This window comes from Propithecus coquereli, unplaced genomic scaffold (genome assembly GCF_000956105.1).
Source record: "Propithecus coquereli isolate 6110/MARCELLA unplaced genomic scaffold, Pcoq_1.0 Scaffold461, whole genome shotgun sequence".
In the NCBI taxonomy this organism is placed as follows: domain Eukaryota; kingdom Metazoa; phylum Chordata; class Mammalia; order Primates; family Indriidae; genus Propithecus; species Propithecus coquereli.
The window spans coordinates 2,972,526-2,998,919 of NW_012150408.1; the positions used below are offsets into that span (position 1 = coordinate 2,972,526).

The following is a 26,394-nucleotide window of genomic DNA, read 5'->3' on the forward strand; positions in this document are numbered from 1 at the left end:
TCTGTAAGGACACGTTGTTTCTGTGTGCGTGTGTGTAGGGAAAAACCTGGGAGAAAGAACCGCGAGTGAACGTGCAGTTAGCAATCAGGAAAGGGGCCGCAGGCGATGTCTCTTTTCTTCTTGCTTGTCTGTATTTTCTACTTCAATTAACTCAGATCACTCTGAGGTTAGAAAAGTGCACGGAAGTCCCAGGGGTCTTGCTGAGAAGCAGGTTCTGATGGCAGGTCTGGGGTGGGCCGAGAGCCTGCCTTCCCAGGGCCCTGTGCGGCGCCTGGAGGAGGAGGAGGAGCGAGTTAAAGGAGGACGGGAAGGGGAAGGGAGATTTCAGAGGCGAGAAGAGGCCTCTGCCAAGCTCCTGTCATGGTGATGGGGGAGTCCAGTGGGGGAGAAGGAAAAAGAGACCAGCAGGACAGACGGACGTCCACAGGGGCTGTCAGAAGGATCCCGGGATACTGTGGCGAGTGGGTGGGAAGAGGCGATGCGGAGGGGTGGCCGGATGGACGGGTGGCCAGCAGACAGCGCTGCCCAGGCGGGCGTCAGGTCTAGTTCAGGGGCCCAGGACTAAGAGCCTCTCCTTCAAGTTTTTCTCCAGCATTTCCTAGGAACTAGTGCTCGCTGGTCTACCTCTCACTCGCTCCGAATCGGGCGGGGGGGAAAAGAGACAAGCTTTTTGCTGTGTCCTCCAGACCCCAGTGGGGTTGCTGCTGGTTGCATCAAGCTGGGCTTTGGGGAGGTCTCGCGGCCGCTGTCCCGCCCCGCCCAGCCTAGCCACGGCCTCTGAGGTTTGCTCTCCCTCCCGCCGAGGACGAGCAGCCCACCCCAGGTCAGCAGATCTGCCCCCGAGGGCGCGGCTGCGGGGCTGGGCGTTGGGTCCCCTCTTGCCTGGACCGTCAGCACCGAGGGGGAGGGCCTGGAAGGACAGTCAGGGCTAGAAGCAGAAGCCTGGGCCTGTTCCTGTTGTCCCTCAGGGCCGCAGGGTCAGCCTGGCTACAGGACACAGGGGCAGAAGCAAGGCAAGGGCACCATGCGGGCCCGTCCATACCCCTTGGACTGACCAGTCATCCCATCAGCTACCTCTGAAGAGATTCCTTCACACGCACACTTACCCCTCCAATAAACTTCCTAGCCTCTCTCCAAACACGTCTTGCCCCTGCTCAAGCACAATCCATGGCTCCCCATTGCCTACAGGAGAGGGTTGACAACTTTTTGTTTGCTCCCTTAAGGCATTTTAACAAAACTATATTCCCCCAACCTTTCTAAGTGCACACCTATAATTTTTCATCCTATGTTTAATGGTATGGTTTCATTTGTAGAAACATTTTACAGGATAAAATACAATAAGGATTCACTATGAGTGGAATATTTTATGACATGATTTGATAAAATAGGTTTTAATAATCAAATTAAATAACCTCCTCAGAATCTAAAGCTATGTGAAGTTTTATTGAGTGGGCTGTATCCATTTTATTTCAATATAAGAGAAACCTAGAAAGCAGCCCAGGTACACTGAGAAGAATCGATCTTACTGGCTCCTACTCTCCAGCTGCGCTGAATTCAGAGCCTCTCAACCCAGCCAAGCTGTCCCCACAGGTGAAGCTACAAGATGAGGAAGGACAGAAAGCCTGTGGTTTGAATGCAGCGGTTTGTCATCTGAGACGTCCCAAACCAGCCCTTCCCGCCGTCTCCTAGTTGGGAGGCCCCGAGCGTCTGACATCAGTACGAGATGCCGCTGCTGCCGTCAGTGGGTGAGGAGGCGCTGCCAGCCCCCCGTTGCTCGTGCTGCCCACACTCGAGGCTGCAAGTTTCTGGCCGTGGCGCCACCTGGCCCAACACCCAGGTGCCTGTTGTTCCAGCCCTGCTCTGACTTCACCCTCCCAGGAGCCTCTTCCAGCCCATGGACTGGTGCAGTCTCTTCTCCGCGGCTCCAGCACCTTCCATCCCACAGAAGGTCCCGCAAGCCGCAGCTGTTGCCCCGGCGGCCCCCGGCACGCTGCGGGCTTGGAACCGGGGCTGCTAAGTGTGAGCAGAGTGAGCACGTGGACGAGCAGGGCCTCAGTACCAGACACCTACGTCCCTCAGAGGCGATAACAGCAACTCAGCTGTCCTGGCCTGGGGACAAGGTTATCGGCTTGGCAGCCAGCAGGAATCTGTCGCCAAGCCAGGCGCCCAAGCAACAGCCTTGATAACATCTCTTTGACTTAGACCAGGAGCCCCCGTTCCCCTCTCCCATGCCCCTGGGAACTGCCATGCCAGTAGTTCCTTCAAACTCAACAAAATGGTCACATTGACACATTTAACCCCCCACACACAGACAGCCCCCCTGCCTGCTGCCCCTGGGGCCCCGTGGGAGGGGCGCGGGGAGCCAGCCCGACTCTTCCTTCTCCATCTTAAGATGCTTCAGCCTCAAAGCTGTAACTTTGAAGGAAAACAAAACCCTTCTCATCCACGGCTTCGGGCCACTCTCCGTCCACCCTGGGCAAGCTGCCGGAGAAAAGCCGAGACCTTCGCACCTTTGATTCCGGGCGAGCTGAAGCCAGTCCTTCCGTCTCCACGCCACGGGCCTGCGAGGTGGAGTCCTGCGTGGGCAGCGGGTGCTGGGAGCGATGAGCCGAGTCCGCCGGGGCCAGAGATGGAAAACCGGCGGCCTGAGGACAGGAGTGGCCCATGCAGGCTGTTGTATTTTTTAAACTTGAATTTTATTGCCATTATTTATGTTTGGGAGCTTTTACCTTCAAGAAACTGAATTTGGGGAGTCTCTGGGAAACCAGAAGAATTGCCCCCGGCTCTGTTCCCATCTGGCCATGGCAGTTGGGGCTGAGCGGGTGAGGCCGCGCACTCCAAGTCACCGCCGTCCACCCTCACGCCCCGGCTCGGGTGCGCCTACCTCGCTCGTCAGCATCCACGTTCGTGACACCCGGACTTGGTTGTTGATTCACTTCTGTTGGCCCAGTGAGCAGCGGCGGAGGGGACTGCTATGAAACAACTCCTGGGGACTGTGTGTCAGCACCCCCAAGAGACTGGGGATGGCTGCCCTGGACCACCGAGGGAGAGGAAGGAAGAAGTGTTCACATTTATTGAGCACCAAATGTTTGTTCACCACCATGCTGGGGTTTTCAACAGGCGAGCTCATTAAACCCACGCAGCAAACCTACGAGGGATACGATAAAGACCACGTCGTAGACAAGGAAACTGGGGCTCAGGCGTGAGGGGCCCAGGGTCACCTGGCTGGTGAGTGGCAGAGACAGGATTCCGAATGGTGCCTGGATTCCATCTGCCAGGCTCACCAGCTGCGGCTCTTGCCTCCTCTGTCAACCTCCACCGAGAAGGACCCAGCCGGGGAAGCTGCCACTGCCCTAGGGCGCTTGCTCCTTAACCAGGGAAGCAAGGGGCTTTCAGAACCCTTTGCCTGGTTCTTATAAGCTGTCTTTATTTGCTTCCAGTGAATACTCTCCAAATGAAAGTGGTCACCTGACGAGGCTGCTAATGAAATCCCTGCAGAATTTTATTTGCTAATTACACACAACATAAAACTTAACACAGTAATAGACGATCGCCAATCCCGTGGTCTCAGGTTTTGCTTTTTCTTGCTCTTTAACTGAGATAGCTCCCTTTATTTGATGTGAAAATTGTGTATGTAAACTGGCCCCTCCGGAATTAATCATAGGGTAAAACGCTCATGGTGGTGGGTGGCACATCCACGGGAACTATCTCAGACACTGTGGCCACTGTGGGCCGACCAGTGGGGACCTTCAGTGTCAGGAGAGGGAGCTGAGACATGGCGTCCCACTCAGGGTGTGACCCTGGGCCAGCCCCTTCCCATCTGTGAGCCTCAGTTTCCCCATCTCTACAATAAAGGAGTTGAACTAAATCAGTAGTTTTCAAAATTTTATTTTGGGAGCAGACTGCCTCCTGGAAGATGTCACTATATAACACACCTAAGAGTATCTTAAATCAAGAACTGCCACAAATCAATAAGAAACAATAAGTAAAAAGACAACCACGATAGATTTGCATGAATGGCCTTGATTCTCTCCTTCCCCTTCACGCCTTTGCAGCTTCTCCCACCAAAAGGTGGAGTCTGGGCCAGGTGTGGTGCCTCGTGCCTGTAATCTCAGAACTCTGGGAGGCTGAGGCAGGAGGATCACTTAAGGCCAGGAATTCAAGACCAGCCTGAATAACATAGTGAGATTGTCATCTCTACAAAAAATAATTTTAAAAAATTAGCCAGGTGTGGTGGCATATGCCTGCAGTGGCCAGCTACTTGGGGGCTGAAGTGGGAGGATCATTTGAGCCTGGGAGCTTGAGGTTGCAGTGAGCTATGATCACACCACTGCATGCTAGCCTGGGCAACCAAGCAAGACCCTGTGGCAATAAAAAAAAAAGGTGGAGTCTATTTCCCCATCTCTTGGTTCGGGATTTAGATGTGTGGCTTGTTTTGTTCAATAGAATGAGGTCCAGCCTGCCAATCCCATCCTAGCCCTCAGAGGCTGTGTGCGTCTCCACGTGCTCCCTTGCATCTGGGTTGTCACCATGAGAGGGATGTGGCCCAGCTGGAGCAGGATGAGGGATGCACAGAACAGAGCCAAACTCATGAGAAATAATTAAGATTAGCTGATTTAAGCCAATGACACTTGGGGGGTAGTTTGTTACACAGCAATAGCTAACTGATACATCTAATACCAAATTGGGTATATGAATAGGTATTTTATACTATCTCTCTTTTGGAGCAACAAAGAAATAACTAAAAACATAAGTAAACACTGGGTGGACAGACAATTAACACAGGGAAATATGAATAAGAATAGTCAACAAACTAAAAAGCTCATCCTCACTGTAATCAAGGAATTTGATTTGAACTCATAAAATGCCATTTTCCCCCAGCAAACCAGCGAAAGTAAACATACACGCATGACAATATTTTGTGTTGGCAAGAAGGGGGAAAGAGAACCTCATGTCTAGCTGACAGGTGTGCAAATTAGTGGAATGCTTTGGAAATTACTTTGGCAGCATATAGCAAAATTGATAATGGACATGCCCTTTCACCCAGTAATTCCACTCTTGGGACACTTTGGCCCTGTGCTCATGGAGCTTGGACAGGGATGCTCATTGCAGCACTGCTTATTATAGCAAAGATCTGAAACAGCGTTTCTGCCCAACAACAGGGGAATGAAAAATTGAATTTGCAGCTATGCAATGGAGTAGTGCGCAACACCTAAGAGAAAAAAGCAAGATGCTGAATATTACCGAGTATGACCATAATTGCATAAAATTTTAAAATAACACACAAAACAATGATATTTATTAATAGTAATGCTTATTATTAAGAATAAAAGTTGCTTTGGAGAGATAGCCATCAAATTTATAAAAGTGGTTCCTTCTGAGAAGGGAGAGGAAGGGGTAGGAGACAGAGGCTAAATGAGTCATATTTGTATTTTTTGGTTTGTCTGCCTGTTTTTTTTTTTTTTTTTATTTTAAACTGAAAAAAAAACAATACAGCTTGGAAGCTAACAATAGCCCACACTGAGTGGTGGGCATAGGGGGTTTGTTATATTATTCTTTGTACTTTTCTCTTAAAATTTTTTTCAGGCCGGGCGCGATGGCTCACGCCTGTAATCCTAGCACTCTGGGAGGCCGAGGCGGGCGGATTGTTTGAGCTCAGGAGTTCCAGACCAGCCTGAGCAAGAGCGAGACTCTGTCTCTACTAAAAAAAAAAAAAATAGAAAGAAATTAATTGGACAACTAAAAATATATAGAAAAAATTAGCCGGGCGTGGTGGCACATGCCTGTAGTCCCAGCTACTCGGGAGGCTGAGGCAGAAGGATCGCTTGAGCCCAGGAGTTTGAGGTTGCTGTGAGCTGGGCTGACGCCGCGGCACTCACTCTAGCCCGGGCAAAAGAGTGAGACTCTGTCTCAAAAAAAAAAAAAAAAAAATTTTTTTTTGATTTTAAAATCTTTTTCTTACAAAAAAATTCATGAAAAATTTTTTGTGTAAATTTCTCAGAGATGGGGTCCTGCTCTGTCGCCCAGGCTGGTGTGCAGTGGTGTGATCACAGCTCACTGCAACCTTGAACCCCTGGGCTCAAGTGATCCTCCCACCTTGGCCTCCCAAAGTGCTGGGATTACAGACATAAGCCACCGTGCCCAGACTAAAATCTCTTATAAACACTTTTTTTATAAAGAATTTTTTTCTATGTTCAAATTTTTTTCTTATGTTAAAATTTTTTCTTATGATTTTAAAATAATCCATGAGATAGTCGGAAGCCGAATTGCTCTGAGGGAAGTGGGGCGCAGGCCCCGGCTCTCTCTGCCTTCCTGTGGTGGATGCCCCAGCCTAGGTGGGCAGAGGCAGGAACGCTGTGGACAGCAAACTCTGGTGCCAGTCTGCAAGGATTCAAACCCTGGTTCTGCCACTTTCTAGCCTGACACCAGGCAAATGGCTCCATGCCTTCCTGGTCCCTGCTCCTCTCCACACTGGCCTGAAGCTCAGGGTTTTCTAGGAAAGTAGAACCCCACAGCTGGGGAAAACCCACAATCACTTCATGGGGATTCATTCATGTATTCATTCAACAAACCATCCTGAGAACGTCCTTCCCTGTGTAGTCCCCACCACAAGAGATACGATGGAGGGGGAGGCTGGGGCAGGATGATTTAGTTTGGACACAGGACCCAGCGGATGGAGTGACACGTCCTTCAGAGCCACATTCCACCAGCCCTCACGCAGCCTGCCCCAAAGAGGACATGGGAGCTCGGGGAGGGGCCCCACGTCACACGGCCTCCCTGTGCCCTTTGTCCTCGGAGGTGCCTGAGTGCCTGGCCAGGCCTGAGGCAGGAACACCCAGGAAACCTGTCCCGGAAGGATGGGCTGGGGGGGGCCCCGGCCAGAGCCCAGGAAAGAGTAAGCGGAGGGGAAGGCCCGTGACGGCGATCTCCGCTGTCCGTGGATTTAGCTGGAAAGGATGCCATGTCGCGTTGTGCCAGCCACCCCTTGCTGCAGTGACCCTGCCTGACAAACCACCCCCGAATCAGTGTGCTGAACATCGTTTATTCCCGCAGTCATGGGTCTGCGGGTCAGCTGATCTGGGATGGGCAGATTTGTCCCTTTTCGGTGTCTGTCCTCCTCCGTGGCCCAGCAGCTACCGGGTGTCCTGATCATTATGTCAGCGGCAGAAGCTCACACAGGGCGAGCGGAGACTCGGCACTGCCTCGCTGTGACTCCCGCCCAAACCCGACTGGCCAAAGCAAGTCACATGGTGGGAGGAACCGCACAGGCACGTAGGAGAGGGCGTGTGTGGGGAGGCTGAGGGGCTGGGAATGGTGACGCACCTGGCACCTGCTTCCTGCTGCGAGCCACTCTGGGTGGTGTCAAGACGGATGTCAGGAGGGCCACTGTGCCGTGGAGGGGACCACTGCAGTCCGGAAAGGTAAAATGATTTTTCTCTCGCCCCAGCACAAGGTGGGCCAGACCCTCAGCCAGCTGATCGCTCAGGGCCACTTGTTTCCCACCGGCCTCGACCTTTGCTGCCGGCCCTGCACACCCCAGGGTCTGTGTCTCTCCTGGCGGGTGTTGTCACATCTGGAGAGGTGTCACTTCCAGAATGCCCGTGGCTGCAGGAAACACACATGTGAGCACACGCAGACACACAGAGACAGACACATGTACAGACAGACACAGAAAAAGACAGTTTATTTTTGGCCAAACTTGGGAATTCTAGAGAAAAATCTACATGCAATACCATATTTTTAGTGCTAAATGGTGCTAAAAGCCTTTTCTGGCACCCTTAAAGATGGAGAGTTGCTTTGCTAGTTTGGGAACAGAAAGCTGAACCATGCTGTGTCACCTGGGTTTGTCCACGTGCCTTGTTGGGTGCACTCACTTGCTGGCAAGACCTGGCTGCCTCCGGCTGCAGTCACATGTGCTGTCCCTGCACATGCATTAAAACGATGCCCGTCCCTAGAGAACAGCTCAGACCCCAGCTCTCTGAGGCCCCAGTTCGTCCAAGGTGGGGGAAGGGAAGGAACCCGTCACCATCAGACACAAACCAACTGGGCCATTGCTGAGAACTTTCTGTTTCATCTGAAGAAAGTTGAGGCGTCAACTTCCTGACGTCCAGCAGGCCCTGAAGGATGAGTGTGCACAGGCCTGATCACCCCCCTGCCCTCCCCAGCCAAGGGCCAGGAATGGCCATGAGACAACCCTAGCCACAGGATGGGGGAGCTGTTTGCCTTAGGAGCCTTCCAGGAAAGATGTCTTTAGTCCTTGGGAGGAGACAGGGAGAGCTTGTCTCTCTGGAATGCTTTTTCTGGTTGTTGCTGTGTGTGGATGTGATGTGATGCCTGGATCCTGGCGGCCCCCTTATATTCCTGAGGGCTGTCTTAGGGTAATGCTGACGTGGAGTGTTAACTATGTGCCAAGCAGGCCCTGTGTTCAGTATTTGACATTGGTAAACACTTTCCAGATCTTCCTGTGTGTAGGGTCTTGGGGACATAATGGAATCGGGGCTGTTCCCACCCTCAAGGTGGTCCAAGCCAGGGAAGGGTAATAGAGTCAGATGACAGCAACACAGTATGGGGTATGCTGTGATGACAGAAGTCCAGGGTGCTGGGGGAGCACCCTCCCTCCTGCTGTCTCCCCACCTCATCACTCTGCCAACCTCTCTCCATCTGGGCTCCTCGCGGGCCCAGTGCCAGCCTTGTCCAACAGCAACGACAGTGACAGTCATGCATGTGGGTGCAGCACCTTGCATCTGTCAGCTCCCTTAGTCCTTATGGATCCTCGTGGGGTACGTGCTCCCCATTTTCCAGCCAGGGAAACCAGGAGCAGGGCACTGACGCCTGCAGAGGCTCTCGGCCACTGCACGTAGCTTCTCCATCCGGGGAGGCCACACCAAGGGCTTACAGTCCGCACGCCGTCACTTGCCCACCCGCCAGCACTTCTGCACCATCACTGCCTGTCCTGCATTCTCCAGGGCCCGGGCTATTGGTACTTCCGCTCTGCCTGATGGAACTGAGGCCCCCTCCTCACCGGCTCCCTCCCTGTCTGCCCCTCTGAGAGTCGGGCCGGCTCCTTCTTGCAGGAGGGGAGAGCTTGCCCAGGCTGCACACACGGATCTTATGCAACTCCACAGGAACGGCGCAGGCGCTGCTGTGCCGTTTCACAGAACAGAAAACTGAAGCCCAGAGTGAGGAAGAGGCCAGAGCAGCACACAGCAGGGAGGAACTGGATCCAGACTGACCCTGGTCAGCTCTGTCTGATCTCAAAGCCTGAGTGAGAACGGGGACAGCGGGCAGAGCAAAGCCTGTTGGGAAACCGCAGTTTGCTGGGCGTGCACCCAAGGTCTGGAAGGGAGGGCAGTGAGGCTGGCAGGTTGTCTGGGAGGATCTCCCTGGGCTGAGCAGGGGTCACAGAAACAAGAGGATGGATTTGTGGGACCCGGAGACTGGCTGGATAGAGAATGGGATGAGGACGGCACCGTCCTCCTTTTAGGAGGCCCTTCCTGAGCTGCATGCGGCACTTCTGCCCAGCTGCTGTGTCCAAAACATTGCCACACGCTGGCTTCTAGCAGCAAACCACGCTGGGGCATGCAGTGTGTATTCCGGCTGCTTTTTGCCCAAAGTCAGGGCTCAGGTCCTTGAGAAAAAGCGGGAGTGGATGTCGGGGAGGACTGGAAGCAGAGGCTCCTGCCGGCTGGCCGACTCTGGGCAGGCTGAGTTCCCTAAGTATCCACGGCCACACCTGTGACTCAGGACACCAGCAGAGAGGACCATGCCTTGTGGACACTCAGTAGACACAGGCTGGGGATCAAGTGGGGGCCTGAGAGCAGGTGAGTGGGGGTTGAGCTGGGGGGGTGGCACAGGACAACCCCAGGAGCTGGCGGCAAGGTGGGAGGGCCAAGGTGCAGGTGTCCGGGCTGCAGAGGGCTTACGGAGAGGGCAGTGCCAAGCGGAGGCCGGGGGCCCCGGGAGAACTGCTGTGGGAGGTGGAGCAGGAGCCAGCGCTGCAGCGGGAAGCGGCAGCCACAGCAGTCCAGGTGGGAAGGGCGCGGGGAGAGGGGGCTTTCCTTTGGGGGAAGGAGTCAGACATGTTTGGGTGATGCCAAGGAAGGAGCTGGCAGGGAGGAGAGGTGCCCAGGTGACATGTAGGTGGAGCTGCTTTGTCCTCCTCCAGGGAAGGCACCTGCTCCTGCCTGGGCTGGCCTCTCTGAGTGGGAGGGGCAGCCTGGCCGCTGGAGAGAGAGGGGAAACGCCGGGGAAGTCTGCAGGGCAGCAGAAGAGATCTGCTCCCCAAACCCGTGCACGGGAGGGGCCGCGCCACCAGGGCTTTGGTCACTCCCAGGCAGGATGCGTGAGATCCCAGCAGTGATCACACCCCTCTTAAGAAATTACACAGAGCTTTATTACACAGACCAAACAGCAAGGCTCCTGTTCACATCCAGGATGTTGGTCTGAGCTCAAGTGATGGGCAAGGCACATTCTTCCTTCCTCCAGCTTCGGGAAAATCAACGGCATGGCGGGCCCCAGAGGACTGAGGTGGATTCGCGTGTGATCCTCGCAGTTGGACAGGACTCTCCACACGCGGTGTCCATGTGTGTACAGCTCTGGGCCCTGAGTCTCGGGTCTCCCTGAGTGGCACTGCGCCTTGGCCTAGAGCAGAGCGGCCGCATTCTGAGAGTCTCAGATCCGGAACAAGGAGCTGGAAGAGGAGTTTTCTGAGTGGTCTTCTCCTTCCCCAGCCCTCAGGGAGCCCCTTGCTGGCGGGTAGGCCCTAGACCGCCAGCACCCTGCTCACTGGCCCACGCTGGCAGGCTGCTTGGGGGCCTGGGCCCGGCGAGCGACCGCTGGAGAGGCTGTGGCTCACGCAGGCAGGCAACGGCTCAGATCTGTTGAGGTGCTGGAGCGTCATACACAAAGGACAGTAGCGCTGGGCCAATAACACTGGGTCTTTGTGCTGACGCAGAACATAGCGCTTCTCAAAACAAACACACGGAAAGGGAGACCCTGCCACCACCTCAAGGACGTTCTCCTAAGGACGATACTGCATGTCGCTGAGGTTATGGAGAGGCCAGGACAGGGAGACAGAGAGGGACCCCCACTCGGGACATCCCTGCGGGGACGAAGCCAAGTGCACCAGATGTCGCGGCAGCTTATGCAATGACGGACACAGAGGCTGAACTCTGCTCACAGCGGCCCAACGTGGGGGGAGCGGCCTGCGGCAGCTCGCGGGCTTTCCTGGCATCTCGCCGCCACGGGCTCAGCTGTCAAGGGCTCCAGGGCGCTGGTTCCTGAGGCTTCCCCTGCAGTGGCGGGGCAGGCGCAGGACACTCACGTCCATTTGCTCCCCAAATTTCCTAGCAGCCTCCAGACCAGGGGAAAAGTAAGTTTTCACAGTGGGAAAAAATACCAAAAATCCCCCGAAGTAGTGTGACGGTTCTTTCCCTGAGAGCACTGCAGCAGCGTCGGCTGCGGACAACCGACCAGAGCTTCTCGCTGCTCAGTGTCGTGAGGGGGACTCAGCGATGCTGCAAAGTCAAGTCACAATGCTGTCCAGAGGAAAGGATGAGCCAGACGGTCTCACTTTGCAAGACTTGGGAGGAAAAAACCACACAAACTTAAAACTCCTCCACTGAAGTGTATGCCAGGAAGCACGACTAAACTAGCTCTACCAACACAGAGGGGCGGGGAAGGGGGCCTGGGGACGGGGGCTCAGGTCTGGAGGGGCCCCTTCCAGTGAGAACATTGATGAGCAGGGGTGTCCCTGTCCTGGAGGGGCGCGAGGAGCTGCCCGCAGGTCCCAGCTCCTGCGGGCCTAGTGGGAGGCGTAGGCCGGGCTCCACAGCCCTGAGGGCGGGCTGGCTTTGCGAGCAGGAGGCAGCGCGTTCAGAGATGCTGGTGACGAGGCAGCAAAATCTAGGGTGGAAAGAAAGATGGAGTGAGCAGAGAGCCAGGGGGAGAGCTGCCCGGCACTCCCCAGCTCTGAGTCGGAACGCACTGAGAGCCTGCCCGCCTCGCAGCCGGGCACTTTCCTAAGGGTGCCCTGAGGCCTCCCGGCGCCAGCAGAGGGAAATGACAGGGGCTTGCTGAGCTGGCCCAACATGGAAGAGGCGATAGACATGGGAGGACCAGGGTGTGGCCCTGACTTGCAGAGCCTGGCTGGGAGACAAGTCTGGGGTTTCAGGACGGCCTGGCAGGGTCTGAGCCTGGGGCATGCAGGAGGGAGGGCCCGTCTGGCTGGGGGGCCCAGCGCCTCGTGAGAACGCTGCGTGGACGGACAGTCTGGAGTGTTTGGAGGCAGTGCACAGACCCCGGTGTGGATCCAACACACAGGGAGGAATGCGCTGGGAAAGGTGGCTAGAAAGGATGAGTCATTGCAAGAACCGGCTGCGTGATACAGCCCACTTTCTGGGGCAGTGAGCTGCTGAGCACCTGGGGCCTTCCCTGGGCCTGTTTCACAGGTGTGAGAGGCAACCAGGTAGAAGGCTACGATTCTAGGAGTCCAGGAAGTGTGTGGGATCTTGTTTCCCAAGAAGAGCTTCTATCTACAAAACTGTGTCCTCTTTCAAAAAATTTAAGGACCTCCTTGAAGTCCATCCATGGCCCCCCAGAGGGCCAATAGATACCAACTCAAGGATTCCTTGTGTAGGAGAGAGAACCCTCAGATGGGAATTAGGAGACATAAAGGGCTGCTGTGTGCAGCTGCACAGGTTGGGCACTGCATAGTTTCAGGGGATACCCACTTACAGAGAGAGGTGCCTCCTAGAGTTGTGTGGGGTCACCAGGGCCTTGGGACCACCAGAGAGACAACTGAGCTGCTGAAAGGACTAGGATTTGCCCTTCCTCTTTGTCTGGGAAATCCCTCATCAGAACTGTCCAGAATCCTCATCTCAGAGTCAGCTGGTCCAACCCCAGCCTGGAGCTTTCTGTAGCAGCCCCAGCAGGTGGGCCTGCAGTCTCAGCATGTACGCCTGCCGGGACAGGGCTCCCTGCTGCCGACACCTCTGCCCGCACGCTCTGCCTGGGGAAAGCGCTTACTGACCCAGAACTGGCATCAAGCTGTTCCCCCATTCCTGACTCCCAGATCTGTCCTCTGGGTCTCAGGCCTAGTTGCTCCTTTTGCCTAGACACAGGCCTGCTGAGACTTGGGGCTCAGGACCTCGACCCCACCCCATGCCCAGGGCTCCTCCTCTTTCCTCGCGGCTCTGCCCAGCTGTGCCTGCGGAAGCACTACTCACGGTGGGCGCTGTGCCGAGGGCTGGCTCGGGGCGTGAGGGCCGCAGGTACCGTGAGCTCCCGGGGCGCACAGACTGTGTGGTAGGCTGCAAAGATACACGGCCGGTTAGTGCGGGTGGGAACAGGGGAGCAGACCCGAAGACACACACAGCCTGCCTCACCTATGATCATGACGGCCGTCCCAGCCAGCAGGGCAAAGAGCGTGAAGAACATGACTTGGTAGGAATCCAGGAAGTGCTGAAAGAGGCTGGCTCCGTCTGCCATCAGTGAAAGACAAGTTACCAAAATGCAAGGGCCATGGCAGTGTCCCCAGTGTTCGTGCGCTACCGTACATACGCAGGGTGGCTTGCGGGCCCCTCCAAGATACGAGATCAGTGGGTCTCAGAGGGCCCGGTGGGCTGCTCGAGGCCTGAGTCAGCTTCCGGTCCTGCCCCCTGGTGCCCCGTTCCCTTCCACCTTGGGCCTCTGAACTAAGTCTCACAGAACCCAGTTCTGTGAGACTCGGCTGCCTGCTAGGCAGTGCTTCCCTCGTGCGACAGCTCCGTGCCCCACGTTTCTGCACCCATCCTGCCTGGGAGTCAGCCATGCTGCCCGAAAGGAAGGCAGTTTGAAACTGTTAAGTCACAAGGGACAGCTACAAAAACACAAGCATCAGCCAGGAGCCCGCTAGTGGGATGGAGTGCCACTACTCTCAGAATCTGAGCCTCGAGGCCCAGACTGAGCCCAACAAATTGTACCCCAAAGCTGCTGCTCTTCAGGGGCCCCCACAGTGGGATGGCCCAGGCCTGGCTTCCTCCTCCATCTCATTCCTCCTCACATCTTATATGGGGCCTAGACTGCTGCATTTCTGCCCCAAGTCAGGACACGTCCCTTCTCTCCAGGAAGAAGGCAGCAGGTGGCCGCCAATTCCCCTGACGGCCGCCTACTCCCTTCACTCTGCTCCTGGCCAGGCAGCTGGAGCTGACCGTGCCAAAGCCCGGGCCCCTGGCCTGGCACTCTGGCTCCTCCAGGCCCAGCTGCCCCACCTCACGCAGGGTCTGTCTCACTGCATTCCCTCCCCGGCCACCCAGCCTTCCCGACCCAGCTGGAGCAGCCCCCCTGAACTGCACTCTCCTCCCACCAGAGCAAGCCACCCCCTGTCCCGGCCACATAGTCAGAATCATGCCCACTGCACCTGCAAATCTGTGTCCTCTCTAATGAGGGGGCTTTTCATACACCTGCCTGGCACAGGGTCTTGCCCACACAGGTGCTCATCGGCGACTACAGAACACACGCATCCATCCACTCAATAATACGCACTGAGCACCTGCTGTTTGTCTGGTGGGCCCTATCCTAAGTGCTGTTCTCACGTATTTAATTTCTCGTTGGGGAAGACAAGTAGAAACTTAATAATTAATTACGTTGTCATGCAGATAGACAGTTGGCAACAGTGCTACAGTGAACAAAAAAGGGTTCAAGTGTTTGGGAGCGAGGTTCTAACTTTCAATATATTTCGATATTTGAGGAGCTGAGGTGTTGGCCAAGGAGCCATCTGGGGGAACAGCATCCCAGGCATAGGGAATGGCGGATGCCAAGGGCTCGAGCTGGGGTGGCACGTGTTCCAGAAACAGGACAGTATGCCTGCAGCAGAGGACGCAAGGCAGAGATGCCTCACAAATGGGTAGAGAAGGCAGACTGCGTGGGGTCTTACGGGCCACCGCAGGGACGAAGGCTTTGCCTGCAAGGGAGGTGGGGGCCACAGCAGGCTGCTTAGCAGAGGAGGGGCACAGTCCCGGTGGCTGCCACGCTGAGAGCAGATGGGAGCTGCGGGGACAGATCAGGCATGATGGCCTGAACAAGCCACTATCACTCTGACGGACAGTCTGCATTTCTGACTCCTCCAATTTCCACACCCAGGTTTTTCCTGACACCCACAACCACTCCAGCCTGTCCCTCCCCACCCAGCTCTGACCCCGCTGATGTCATCCCATGACTCACAAGGACCAGGTCCATGGCGATCCATCATGAAGGCCACAGTCACCGGGACGGTGATGGCCTGGTTGGTCGTGGGGCTGGAGAAGGTCAGGAGAGTGGACAGAGGCCCCTGGCTGCCAGCCGTGGGGTCTGAGACCCCAACCATGTATGTGATGAAGCTGGGCAGCCCGAAAGACTTCTCCTTCTCGATGACCAGCACGGCGGGGGACCCGGATTTCACCTGGGAGAGATGTCAGGGCTGGGGGAACACGCTCTGCAGACAGCGGAGTGACCTCCAAGTGGGGCCGAGGACTTCCAAGCGGGCGTGCAGCTCTGTGCACCCCATCTCTGGAAGCACCCCCGTGTCAGCCTGACACGGTGGGCTTCCCTCCCAGGGCCCAAAGGATATGGGTGGGGACCTCTGCCCAAGTCACACCTCCCAGGCAGGTGATGACACCTGGGTATTGCTCATGGACAGTGTGCAGTCAGCAAGGTCAGGAAACACTGTCTCTAAGGAAAGGGCAAAGCAACCTCATCGAATTCTCATCAAGTGCTGTGTCCATAACGCTAAACTAACATGCCGTGTCACCAAGCACCGACTCTCTGAGGGGGCAGCCCGGAGCTCTGTTCCCACCTCCAGCAGCCCCCTGAGGGGCTGGCCATCCTCGTCCGCAACGCACGTGCTCCCCGTGTCTCTCCGAGCAGCGAGCCCCATCTGCCGCAGCGAGACCAGAGGAGCAGCAGGCAGGAAAGCCAGCGAGCTCCTTCGTCCTGTCGCCCCAGAACTCGCCACGCGTGTCGGGATCCGGACCCTAGCGATCATTCACCCGACTTCTCTGACGGGGGAGTGAGGCCTGGAGAGAGGGCTTGTCCCCAGAGGGACTAGGGCTTGTCCCCCTGTCCATGGCCGAGCGCTCCTGCCCTGTGTCCACTCGCTGTGCAGCCCGCGCTGCATCCCAGGGCTCCCTGCACGCCAAGCCTGCCGCTGGGGAAGCCCAGCAGAAACCGTGGAAATTAGCAAGATTACATGGGCTGATAGTGGCGACAGTGTACGGAAAAAGGAAAAGGGTAAGACTATTCCATTTTTTAAAAAAATTCCTAATTGTCAGTCTTAATTTTAAGGAGAGGAGGCTCAGGATGTCCGCATCACGCCCCCCTTCCTTCTAGGCCCTGCCTGCCTCCCCGGACTCAGGCCTGAAGGGAGGCCTGCGGACGCCACTCACCTCCAGGCTCTCCAGAGCCTCCGGGGCACCGAAGACCTTGACCTCGGAGCTGGCGTGCTGGTTGCTCAAAAGGATTTCAGCCTGGTCGGCGTAGAGACCCGGGCTGAAGGGCATTTCGGCTCCGACCTGTTCTGTGGAGAAGCGGCTGCCAGAGAGGGAGGCTGTGACCACCAGAGCCATCTTCTTCATGCTCAGGTGCTTCCGCTGCTTGTCCGTCAGCCTGTGTGTGGTGACCAAGCAGAGGTACTGGCCTGCAGAGACAAGGGTGTCCCTTTTCTAACCGGGAAACACCTATGCATCCTCCAGAGCCCAGGGGAGAAGGCACCTCCTCCAGAAGCCTTCCTGGAAATCATCCTTCAGGGCCCTCAGCTGGGACATCCTGTGACCAGCAGTCCCCCTCAGTGTCTCAGAATCCTCTAGTCACCAGATCATCCTTTAAGTGACACTCCTGGGGCAGATTTAGGGAGGAAACAGAGCAGCAGGACCACCAACTGAGGGCCCTGAGGTCGGGCCCAGCACTGAGTGTGCCACAGGACGCATTTGCTGGACCCCAAGAGCAGCCCACAGTGTGGCCTCAGCTCCACCGCGCTGGTCTCCTGGCCTTGCAGCAGTTAGGCTCGGGCCCAGGGGACAGCCCTTGACTATTTACTAAGGACACTCCGGCCGCCTCTAACTTGCTCCGCACAGGCAGGGCAAGGCCCCATCATCCGCATTTCAGGAGAGGAGGCTTAGAGAGGAGCGGCCTCCACCCCCACAGGAAGAACGGCAGGAACAGCAGAGGAGGACACCGACCCGGGGTTTTCTGCTCTGAACTCTGCGTCCTTTCTGATGGGTGTAGGTGGTGCTGAGAACAGCCATGACCCAGCTCAGGAAGGCCAACCCTCCTGGTGGCCACTTGAAGCTGCAGGGGCCAGGAACCTGGCATCAATCCCCGGGCTGGGCTCCTGACAACCTCTGCTACTCCGGACAGATGGCCGCTGTGAGCTGAACACGCAGCAGACCCGAGATGCCCACAGGGCAAAGTCTCTCTGCAAGTCCATTGCACTTTCAAATCCTGGCAAACTTACCCAGAGCGGCATCAAAGCCTGGCTCCACGGTGAGAACATCACTGGCTTGCTGAAATCGAAGACGGCTTGCTGAAACTGCAGCTGGCAGCTGAGGAGGGACTCGGGGTGTAAGGTCTCCACAAATTCCATCTGGGCCGGGGAGCACTCACCTAGAGAGGGGGAGGGAGTGAGAGGGTGTGACAGGACTGCTGGCCACCACGCCCAGGTAACTCAAAACCCCAGAATGAGAGCAATTCAAGAAAGCCACCTGTGCCCACATGCCTTCCACGCAGGGCCCCAGGGCTGCCCAGAGCTTGGAGATGGAACCACGGTTGACAAAAGCCAAGGATAAATTACACAGAGGAGGGCTCATTGTGAATCACGGGGAGTTTCAGATCAGAATTTCAGCGTTTACTCTAGAGTGTGCATCCAGGGGCACGGCAGACAGGCCAGGCCCACCAATGCGTGTCTCCTGTCCCTGTCAGCAGGGGACAAAGGCACATTGACTCTGCACATTGGGAGGGCACCGGATCTCCACTAATACACTGAGCATCACTGGCCAGCAGCAGAGTGCTGTCCCCTCGCGCTCACGTAGGAAAGGAGAGGTGACCAGGAAACAAAAAAGCTGCCCCACACATCAGAACAGGAAGAGTGTATTTAATTCTACAAGGTGTGTAAGTGGTTTCAGAAAGACAGCCTGTAGTGACTTATTTATTTCTGGCAGCCGCTGTCCAGGGCTGTCACGGGCAGGGGATGGGGTTGAGTGGGCTGTGTAGGACTCGGGAGAGCAATTATAAAAATCAAACTCAGTGACTAGTCTGCCAAGTCATTAGTTTCTGGGATTAATGGTGGTGAACTGTGACTTTCTTTGCTCCAGTGCCCTGGGGCTGAGATTGCATTTCCAGTTCTGAAACAGGCAATTTCGGGAGCTGGGCTCTTTGATGACGATTCCTTTCCCTGGCTGGGCTTGTAGAGGACTCAGATTTCTAAGAGGCTAAAAGGCTGAAAGGCGTGGAGGAGGTGGGTTAAATGCTCTCTCTGGAGTTGGTGTGAGTTTGAATCGGAAAAGCTGATAAAACCCCCTAAGAAGGGCATGAGAAGCCATCTCCCTGTTCCCTGGAGCCTCGCAGGTTCTCCAAAGACCACGCGAGCCCCCTCATTCTGTACCGCGCAGGGTAGAGCTTCTGTCTCCCACAGCGACAATCACTTTGGAGCCTGTGGCCTCCTGGAAGCCGGTCTGGACGGGGTGGACATGACGGGCCACAATCTTCTGAGGGACGCTGACTACTATCTGGGGAGGCAGCCAAGGCAGCGTATTGAGCGCCCACTGAGTGCTGGGGCATAATGTTACCCATTTCACAGGTGAGAACACTGAGGCTCAAAGCCCAAATGCCTTGGTGGAACCTGGCAGAACTGAGTTCGAGCACAGGTGGGTCAGACTTCGCTGCCCAGTGTTCTCACACTGAACAAGCTACTTCTCCCAGCAGCAGACCAGGGAGCTGAATTCACTCATCGGGCTGGGTGGGCTGGCATTTTGTGGATCTTGACTTCTGCGACAGCCACGATCTCTTCTTTGTTCGTGAATTTAGTTAATTGATCTCGCAGCAAAGAGAGAAGGATCCATTTTGCTTTACTGTCACTTGATCAAAACGAGTCTACATGAGCAAAATGTGAAGTCACACAGCCCAGGTAGTGAGGACCCTCAAGACCCAGCCTGCCCAGATTTCCCAGCGGGTCCCCCAGCCCACCCCCGAACCTCCCCAGGCTGCAGGCCTCCCTGTGTCCCCTCTGCCGCAGCATCCCCCAGCCTCCTCCGCAGAGCCCAGGGGCTCTGCCCTTCAGGCCCAAGGCCGCCTCCTCCCGCTGGAAGACCGCCACCCTCCCAGCAGGCACCGGCACTCCCTGCCACCCACAGGTCTGATTTCCACCAGGATGTGAACTCCTGGAGAGCAGGGTTGGGGTCTCACTGCTCCCGGAGCCCCCACAGCTCCCAGGGCTATGGCTCATGCAGAGTCGTAGGTGACTGGGCCTCCATCACCTCCGAACTGCCCCAGGGCTCCTGCTGCCAAAGCACTGCCTCCCCCCGTGGGTTACCACCATCCATCCCCGGGGACTGACCGGAGGCTGCACCCCACTCCCCTCCCCAGCCCTGGCTCTCGTGTCCGGGTGTCATTTCTCCTACTGACTGCCAGCTGCAGGCTTCTCCCTGCTCCTCCTCCCCCTCCAAGTGGTGGCCCAAGGCCTTCCCCCACCCTCTCCTGCCCTGCACAAGCCTGGGTGCTCCCCCCACTCCCAGGGCTCCAAAGGCCATCTCGGGGCTGGAGGCTCCACCCCATGACCCACTCCGTCCCCAGCCTTCCTCATGGAGCTCCAGACACCCCTGCCCGGTGGGACCCCCAGCCTCACCCCCAGAGGCCACAGCCACCTCTAACTCCCCGGGCCCAGATTCCTCACCTCCTTCCACCCATGCCGGCCCCCACTGCTGTGCTGCACGCCACAGTGAAGGACCATCACCAACCTGGTCACCCCAGCCCCCTCTGCCCTCACGCCCCACTTCCAGATGGTCCTAGCCAGGTCCTGTCCTCAGTCTGCTCATTGGTTCCCCTGCAGTGACCCGCTTTCTCCCGAGCTCCACCCGATACGGATGAACCTTTCCAAACACACCCCTCATCTATGTCACTCTTCCCTTAAAAATAAAATCCAGGAAGTCCAGCATGTGATTCAACCTCCTTACTGGGAAACGGCAATAGGAGCAGATAATGTCTATTGAGCATTTGTCAAGTGTGAAGTACCTTTCTAAGTGCTTCGCACATGTTATTAATAACTCATTTAATCTTCACAATGCTACTATCTCCATTTTCCAGGCAAGGAAACAGAGGCACAGAGAGGTTCATTAACTTGTCCAAGGTCACACAGCTTTGCGGTGGCCGAGCTGGGATTGGACTCAGATAGCCTGGCTCTAGAGCCCACACTCTTAACCTGCACTGAACGGCCCGGAATCCAGTACATTTCATGATCTGATCACAAAGCCAGACCTCCCTTCCCCGACACCCTCTGTTCCAACCCCCCAGCCCCCACCCGAGGCTCAGCCCCTGAACCTCACACCCCTGCCCCTGCCATCCCCTCCCCGCCCATGCTCAGAGGCTCCTTCCGGGACAGCACAGTGTTACTGTCACATTCACAGGGTGCATCTGTCTGCAACTGGCTGGCCCAAACCGCACAGCCGCAGCACTAAATATGCAAACTATTAGGTTAAACTGCTGGATTCGATAAAGCACATGCTGGCTCTAAATGAGACACATTTGGAACTCAGCCAGACTTTGCTCATTGATTCATTCTCGGCTAGAGATAAACAGAAGAGACAATGGGTTTTGTTCGCCTCCAGAAAGACTCAAAAGGTGACTTGCCGGGGGAGGTTTAACTTTGTTGGTGACAGGGAGTCGCTGTGCTGCCCCACCCAAGGCCCTGATTCCAGGGAAGCACCCACACTGGGGTCGCCAGACCCAAGTGCATGGAGCTGGAATCGACCCTATGAGGTCGCCTCTCATCGTCAGAGCATTATGAACACAGGGACGGAGGCCAGGGATGAAAAGGGAACTAACTTGTCCCCACCTCTTAGAGAGTGGGTGGCCGATCCCAGACTCATGATTCCCAGATTCCAACCTGAGACGAACGAGAATCACAAGGTATTTTCCTAAAGAAAAGGTATTCACAATCCTCTGAGAGGGTCAGCCTCGCCTCATGGGCCACTGAGCCACGTGAGCTTGGATGCCTTGAAACCCACCTCCTTGTATATCCTCAGGTGCCCAGCGACCTCGTAGTAGACCGTCACAGATCCCGCGTCCCGGGCCACAGCCACGCCAGTCTTGGGGTCCATGTGGAGGATGCCGTGGGCCGAGGAGCTCCAGGTTCCTGAGAGGCCTAGGGGGAAAGCCCCGAGTGTCACCACCGTTGCCATGTCTGGACACTCCAGCCAAAGCCCTGTTCACCCGGATGGCCAGGCCAGCCTCCCCATCCCTGGACTCACACCTGAGGGGCTCACTCATCCCCTTGAGGAGAGAGCCCCCGCCTGCTGCCCTCTCTCGACTGTCCACACCTGCCCTCTGCACGGCTGTGGCCCTAATTCCCCTCCCCAGCACCTCCCTGGTGGACTGTCTTGCCCACCTGGCATGAAGCTGTACCTGGCTCCTGCCCTGGGATGGTTTGGGTGCTGCCGCCAGGCCCCGCCCTCTGCAGCCCCTTCCCCTCATCGGTGCCTTTTTAGCAAACAGACAGCAGGTGTCAGGCTCAGAGCTGTCACTACACAGCATTTCTGAGTTAAAAGTCAATCACGTTATACAATACATACAATAAAAGGACTCAAGAACCACATTCTATTTATGGAAAATTGTATCTGTTTTTCTTTAAAGGTAGTATTTAATTTCCTTTTAAAATAAACCTAACGAGGTAAAAAGAGTGGAGCCGTTTTGAAAACAAAGTAAATCCCTGTACATGTGTTCCCTGGGTGGACGGACGGCACGGGAGTGGCGAAATTTGGAAGCCACTGAACTGGCCCAGTGTCCTTTGCTTAAGTCTCCTCGCCTGTGCTGAGCAAGCTGGCAGCCGACTGCCAGGGGATTAATGAAAAATAGCAAATCCAGTCCCTCAGCTGTGTTAGCCACATCCCACGTGCTCGCTGGCTGGAGGCTACTGAAGCAGACAGTGTAGACGGAGGATCTTCCACAAGAGCAGGAAATTCTACCACACCGTGCTGTTCGAGCGCGGGGTTGGCACGTGTTTTCTGCAAAGGCCCAGATGATAGATATTTTGGCCCCTGCAGCCCATATGATTTCTGCTGCTGCTGCTCAGCCTGGCAGTGGTGGGATGACAACAGCCATTGACAGCACGTGAATGAACGGGCATGGCCGGGTTCCAGCAAAAACTTACTTGCAACACCAGGCAGCAGCTGGACTTGGCCCTTGGGCAGTAGTTTCCCAAGCGCTGCTTTGGAGCATCCTGCAGGGTCCCTGCACACGTCCCCAGGGACCTGCGCACCTCCCTATGGCCCCACCCACTCTACACGTGCTGATCATGCCCCAGGTTTCCCTGGGTCAGGATGTCCCTTACCTTCCAGGCTGACCAGAAGAGTGCCCAGACAGAGGACGTCCCCCACCACCAAGGCTCCGGACAGCTCTGGGGAGATGGCCTGCAGGACCGGCAGGGGGATGAAGTCGGAGAGGCCCAGGTGCTCTGTGTCCCACACTCGGAGCAGCGTGAGGCCCACGCTGACAGTGCGGATGACGCAGGTGTTGTTGGTGGGGCCCTTCCCAATCTGCACAAAGTCATCTCTAGGCACAGGGGAAAGAGGGGGCTCTCAGTCCCCAGAATGAAGACCCAGTTCCAGCGGGAGATGGGCAGTCTAGGTCCTCAGCTGAGCAACACTTTCTGCCAGCTGAGGTCCCAGATGCTGCTCCACCTCGAGGTCACTGAGGACCCCCAGGCAGGCGGAGCAAGCTGGACCCCTGCTCGCCTGCCCAGACGGAGCCCACAGCCCTCGGCTCGTACTGCCGGCATCGCCACCCCCGCACTCCGACTGCCGCGGCCCAGGGAGGAACGTGGCCCACAGAGAGTGTCCCGGCCTCTTCCCAGCAGGGAAGCAGACATGCTAGGAAGGCACAGGCCGCGCCAGGCCGTGTAACGGGAACAAGTCACCAGCCTGTACCCATTGCCTCCACTGTGACATGGGAGCGGGATGTTCCTGTGCCACAGGCCTGGCATGAGCACATGTGAGGGCACCTGGCGCGTGGCATGTGCTCAGTCAGCATGAGCTTCGGCCGCGGTACAGGAGTTCAGACTGCGTGGGTGAGGATCAGGCCTCTGGCTGTCTCCCTCGCCTCCGCCCACCTTCTGACCCTGAGTCTGACTGGTCTCTAGGAGGGGCTCCTGCCACGAGAGGGCAGAGGGACTTGTGCGACGCACCGAGGGGCCTGCCTCTGCCCCAGGCTGACAGAGGCCAACACTGCCAACACAGAGCTCCACAGATGCCAAAGACCCTCACGACCATCCCCTCAGTTGAAGGCCCTGGGGACTAGGCCACATGCCCCACACAAGAGGTGTGGAAACAGGCCTGGGAGGTGGCCTGCCTTGCCCAAGCTCACAGGCCCCACAAAGGGCAGAGTTGGGGCCAGCAGGAGGCCCGACTCCAAACCCCGGTTCTTCCCGTAAGGCAATGCCCCTAACACCTGTCCCTGAAACACATCTGTCATCTGGCCCGTGGGAAGCCCAGGTTGGAAGGGTCACCAACACCTGGGCACAGTCTTCTGGCTCTCAGGGAGCACTTCCTGGAGCCCCGCCTCACAGCCTACTCCTTTCTCTTGGGACTGATGCTCATTGTGTCTTCTCTGAGCTGGGCTGCAGTGCCCTAGGGTCCCCCTCTGTGACCCTGCATGGCGTGGCAGGCCCCTTCTCTTGGAAACCGAACACAGTGATAACCATCGTCCTTTCACGGCACCAGCCTCTCTGGGCCACCTCCAGTGGCCTCTGTCAGTTAGGTCCGGGTACCGTGCAGATAGGCCTCTGTAGGAGAAATGAGCATCACCCACACCCAACCTGTTAGTGGCAAAGTTCAGGACTGAATTGTGAGCGTGGAAGATGTCTCCGGAGTTGTCATGGAAGTGCACAGTGAAGGTCACAGTCATCCCCAAAGGCAGGGCTGCCAGGGCCTCCTTGTTTTGGGTATGCAGGACAGGACTCATGGAAAACCTCAGATAAGACACAGGAGACACCTGGGGGACAACAAGTGGGTGTGATGATGACTCAGCACTGGGCACTGGCTCCCGGGAAACTCACCTCCCAAGGAGGAGCCCCCTGCACCTGGCAGGTCCCCATCTCAGGAGCAACTGCGGACTGGACTGACTTAGGGGTCACAAGAAGAGGAAAGTCCTCGCTCCCCAGACTGGCCCAACCTAGTGACAAGATTCCTATCTCTCAACACAGTGGGTCAGCCTCACTACAGGAAAACCCACCCAGTAGAGTCAAAATCCACAACCTGGAAAAATGAGATTATTATTCAAATCGCAAACAAGGGCCCCAAGCTGCAAATGTCCAGTTTCCACAGAAGACCTGCCTTTCAGGCATTTAAAGCAGCAGCAACGCCCTCTTGGATGGCAGAGGCAGCATGGGCTGTCACGTGCCTGCAGTGGCCGGGGAAGGGGGAAAATGTGGGTTTCTGGAGCCCACAGAATCCAAGCTCCATAAACAGCAGCCTTGGTTCTCTGATTCCAGGTAAAAATCTATTGTGGCCAAAAAGCCCCCAAAGTACAAATTTCTTTGACAAAATGGTCTAGTGTCTGCTATAGAGCAAGTGCTTAATGCATATTTGTTGAAATAGGATGACCCATCAGTCACTTTCAGTCACTTAAAACTAGCTTAGGTGGAGGGTGGTCCTACCAGGCACCCACCTTGAACCAAAATGATATTCATTAATGGTACAGGCCTTGACCCAGGCAGAGCCTGGAGATTCGAGGGGGTGTGCACCTTCTGTCATTCAGAGCTCAAAAAGTGGCAACGGTGAGACATGGAAAGAAGATTCCACTCAGGATAAACCCCAGGACCTGACCCAGGGACACCCACAGGGAAGGCCTGAGCCTCAGAGCACAGAACGCAGAGGGCAGTGCTGTGATGGGACGGAAGGATACAATCCCGAGCCAGGCAGACTCTGGCTCTCAACGCCTGTGTGACCTGGAGCAAGTCAGTCCCACTGTGAGCCTCAGTTTCCTTGTCTGTAAAACAAGACCACCTCACTCTCAAAGCTGCACTGAATGTCACGTACTGCATGTCATGATTTGAGTGGCAGGGCCCAAGCACATCACTCGATGCTCCTCAGAACTGACCGTGTTCCAGGCGCGGGGCTGGCCCAGAGCAGGGGCTCCCGATCGCAGTGATGATGTCAGTGGCCAGGCACGGCGGGCGGAGCACCGGCACACCGGTCAGGAAGCTGTGGTGCCTGTCCCAGCTCTGTGACCTTAGGCCAATCATGGACCTCATGGTCCTCAGTTTCCCCATGCATAAGACACGGTACTTGGAATCAATGATCTCCAAAGCTTTTCACCTCTGTTGGCCAGAAGATGCTGTGGATTTTTATCTACAATCTTTGCCCCTGAGTTATCCTCACATAAATCCCTACCTCCAATTTCTCACCGGGAAGGTGAATGTATTCACTTTAACACCCGAGAGGGAGGAAATGTTACCTCACCACTATTGTGTTTATTGCTCCGAAAATGGAGAAAACATGATCCTACCTTTACGCCAACAATGATGGTTTGGTTGGTCCCAAAAGGCTCTCGTGCAGTCACTTCAATTGTGGACGTCCTATCACAGACCCTGGCACCAGGAAGCCCTTCTCATCAATGTGGACGACAGGAACCTTCTCGGGCCCATCCAGGACACGGTAGCTCAGAGAGGCCGCACCATCCCTACAGAAAATAAAACAAACCTGTTTTTACAGATGGCAGCGGCGAGGAGCCAGGTACAAGGCCAGAAGACCCAGCATCTGTGGTTCCCATAGGTCCCGCGAGAAGAAGAAAGCCCGGTCTTGGCCCCGCCGTGCCTCAGGACCACGTGCCCTCAGCTCTGCAGCCTGGTCAGTCACCCGGGGAAAAGTCATTCGGAAACCACCGGTCCCGGGACAGTGCAGCTTCTCATGCTTCGGACGCAAGCACCTGCTGCGGGTGCCCAGCGGGGAAGGAGGGACCATGAGGGCGGAGTTTCTTTCCTCAGCCACGTGGCACCTTTGCTATCAAAGACTGTTTCTGTGGCACATTGTTTTCCGTTTACTGAATTGAGGCAGCCGGGGGTACCGGAGAGAGGATGGGGTTTGAGTCGACGGAAGCCGAAGCCAGGCCCAACGCTCCGTGCCAAGGGTAGTGTGCACATCGTGTCCCCTCTCTGGGACTCGGTGTCCTCAGGCA

The 26,394-nt window shown here is 56.2% G+C and overlaps 1 protein-coding gene across 1 annotated transcript in view; it reads right to left on the reverse strand.

Moving 5' to 3' along the window:
* Nucleotides 1-10,414: 10,414 nt before the first annotated feature.
* Nucleotides 10,415-26,394, reverse strand: part of NUP210 (nucleoporin 210kDa) — a gene marked incomplete at its 5' end in the record, with an annotated part of 40,359 nt that continues 24,379 nt past the window's right edge. The window contains 12 exon segments of the mRNA XM_012655141.1: nucleotides 10,415-11,904; nucleotides 13,227-13,310; nucleotides 13,386-13,481; nucleotides 15,202-15,418; nucleotides 16,401-16,676; nucleotides 17,468-17,676; nucleotides 18,614-18,737; nucleotides 21,231-21,367; nucleotides 22,553-22,773; nucleotides 24,035-24,210; nucleotides 25,726-25,793; nucleotides 25,796-25,899. Of these exon segments, the coding sequence (XP_012510595.1) occupies nucleotides 11,804-11,904; nucleotides 13,227-13,310; nucleotides 13,386-13,481; nucleotides 15,202-15,418; nucleotides 16,401-16,676; nucleotides 17,468-17,676; nucleotides 18,614-18,737; nucleotides 21,231-21,367; nucleotides 22,553-22,773; nucleotides 24,035-24,210; nucleotides 25,726-25,793; nucleotides 25,796-25,899 (1,813 nt within the window).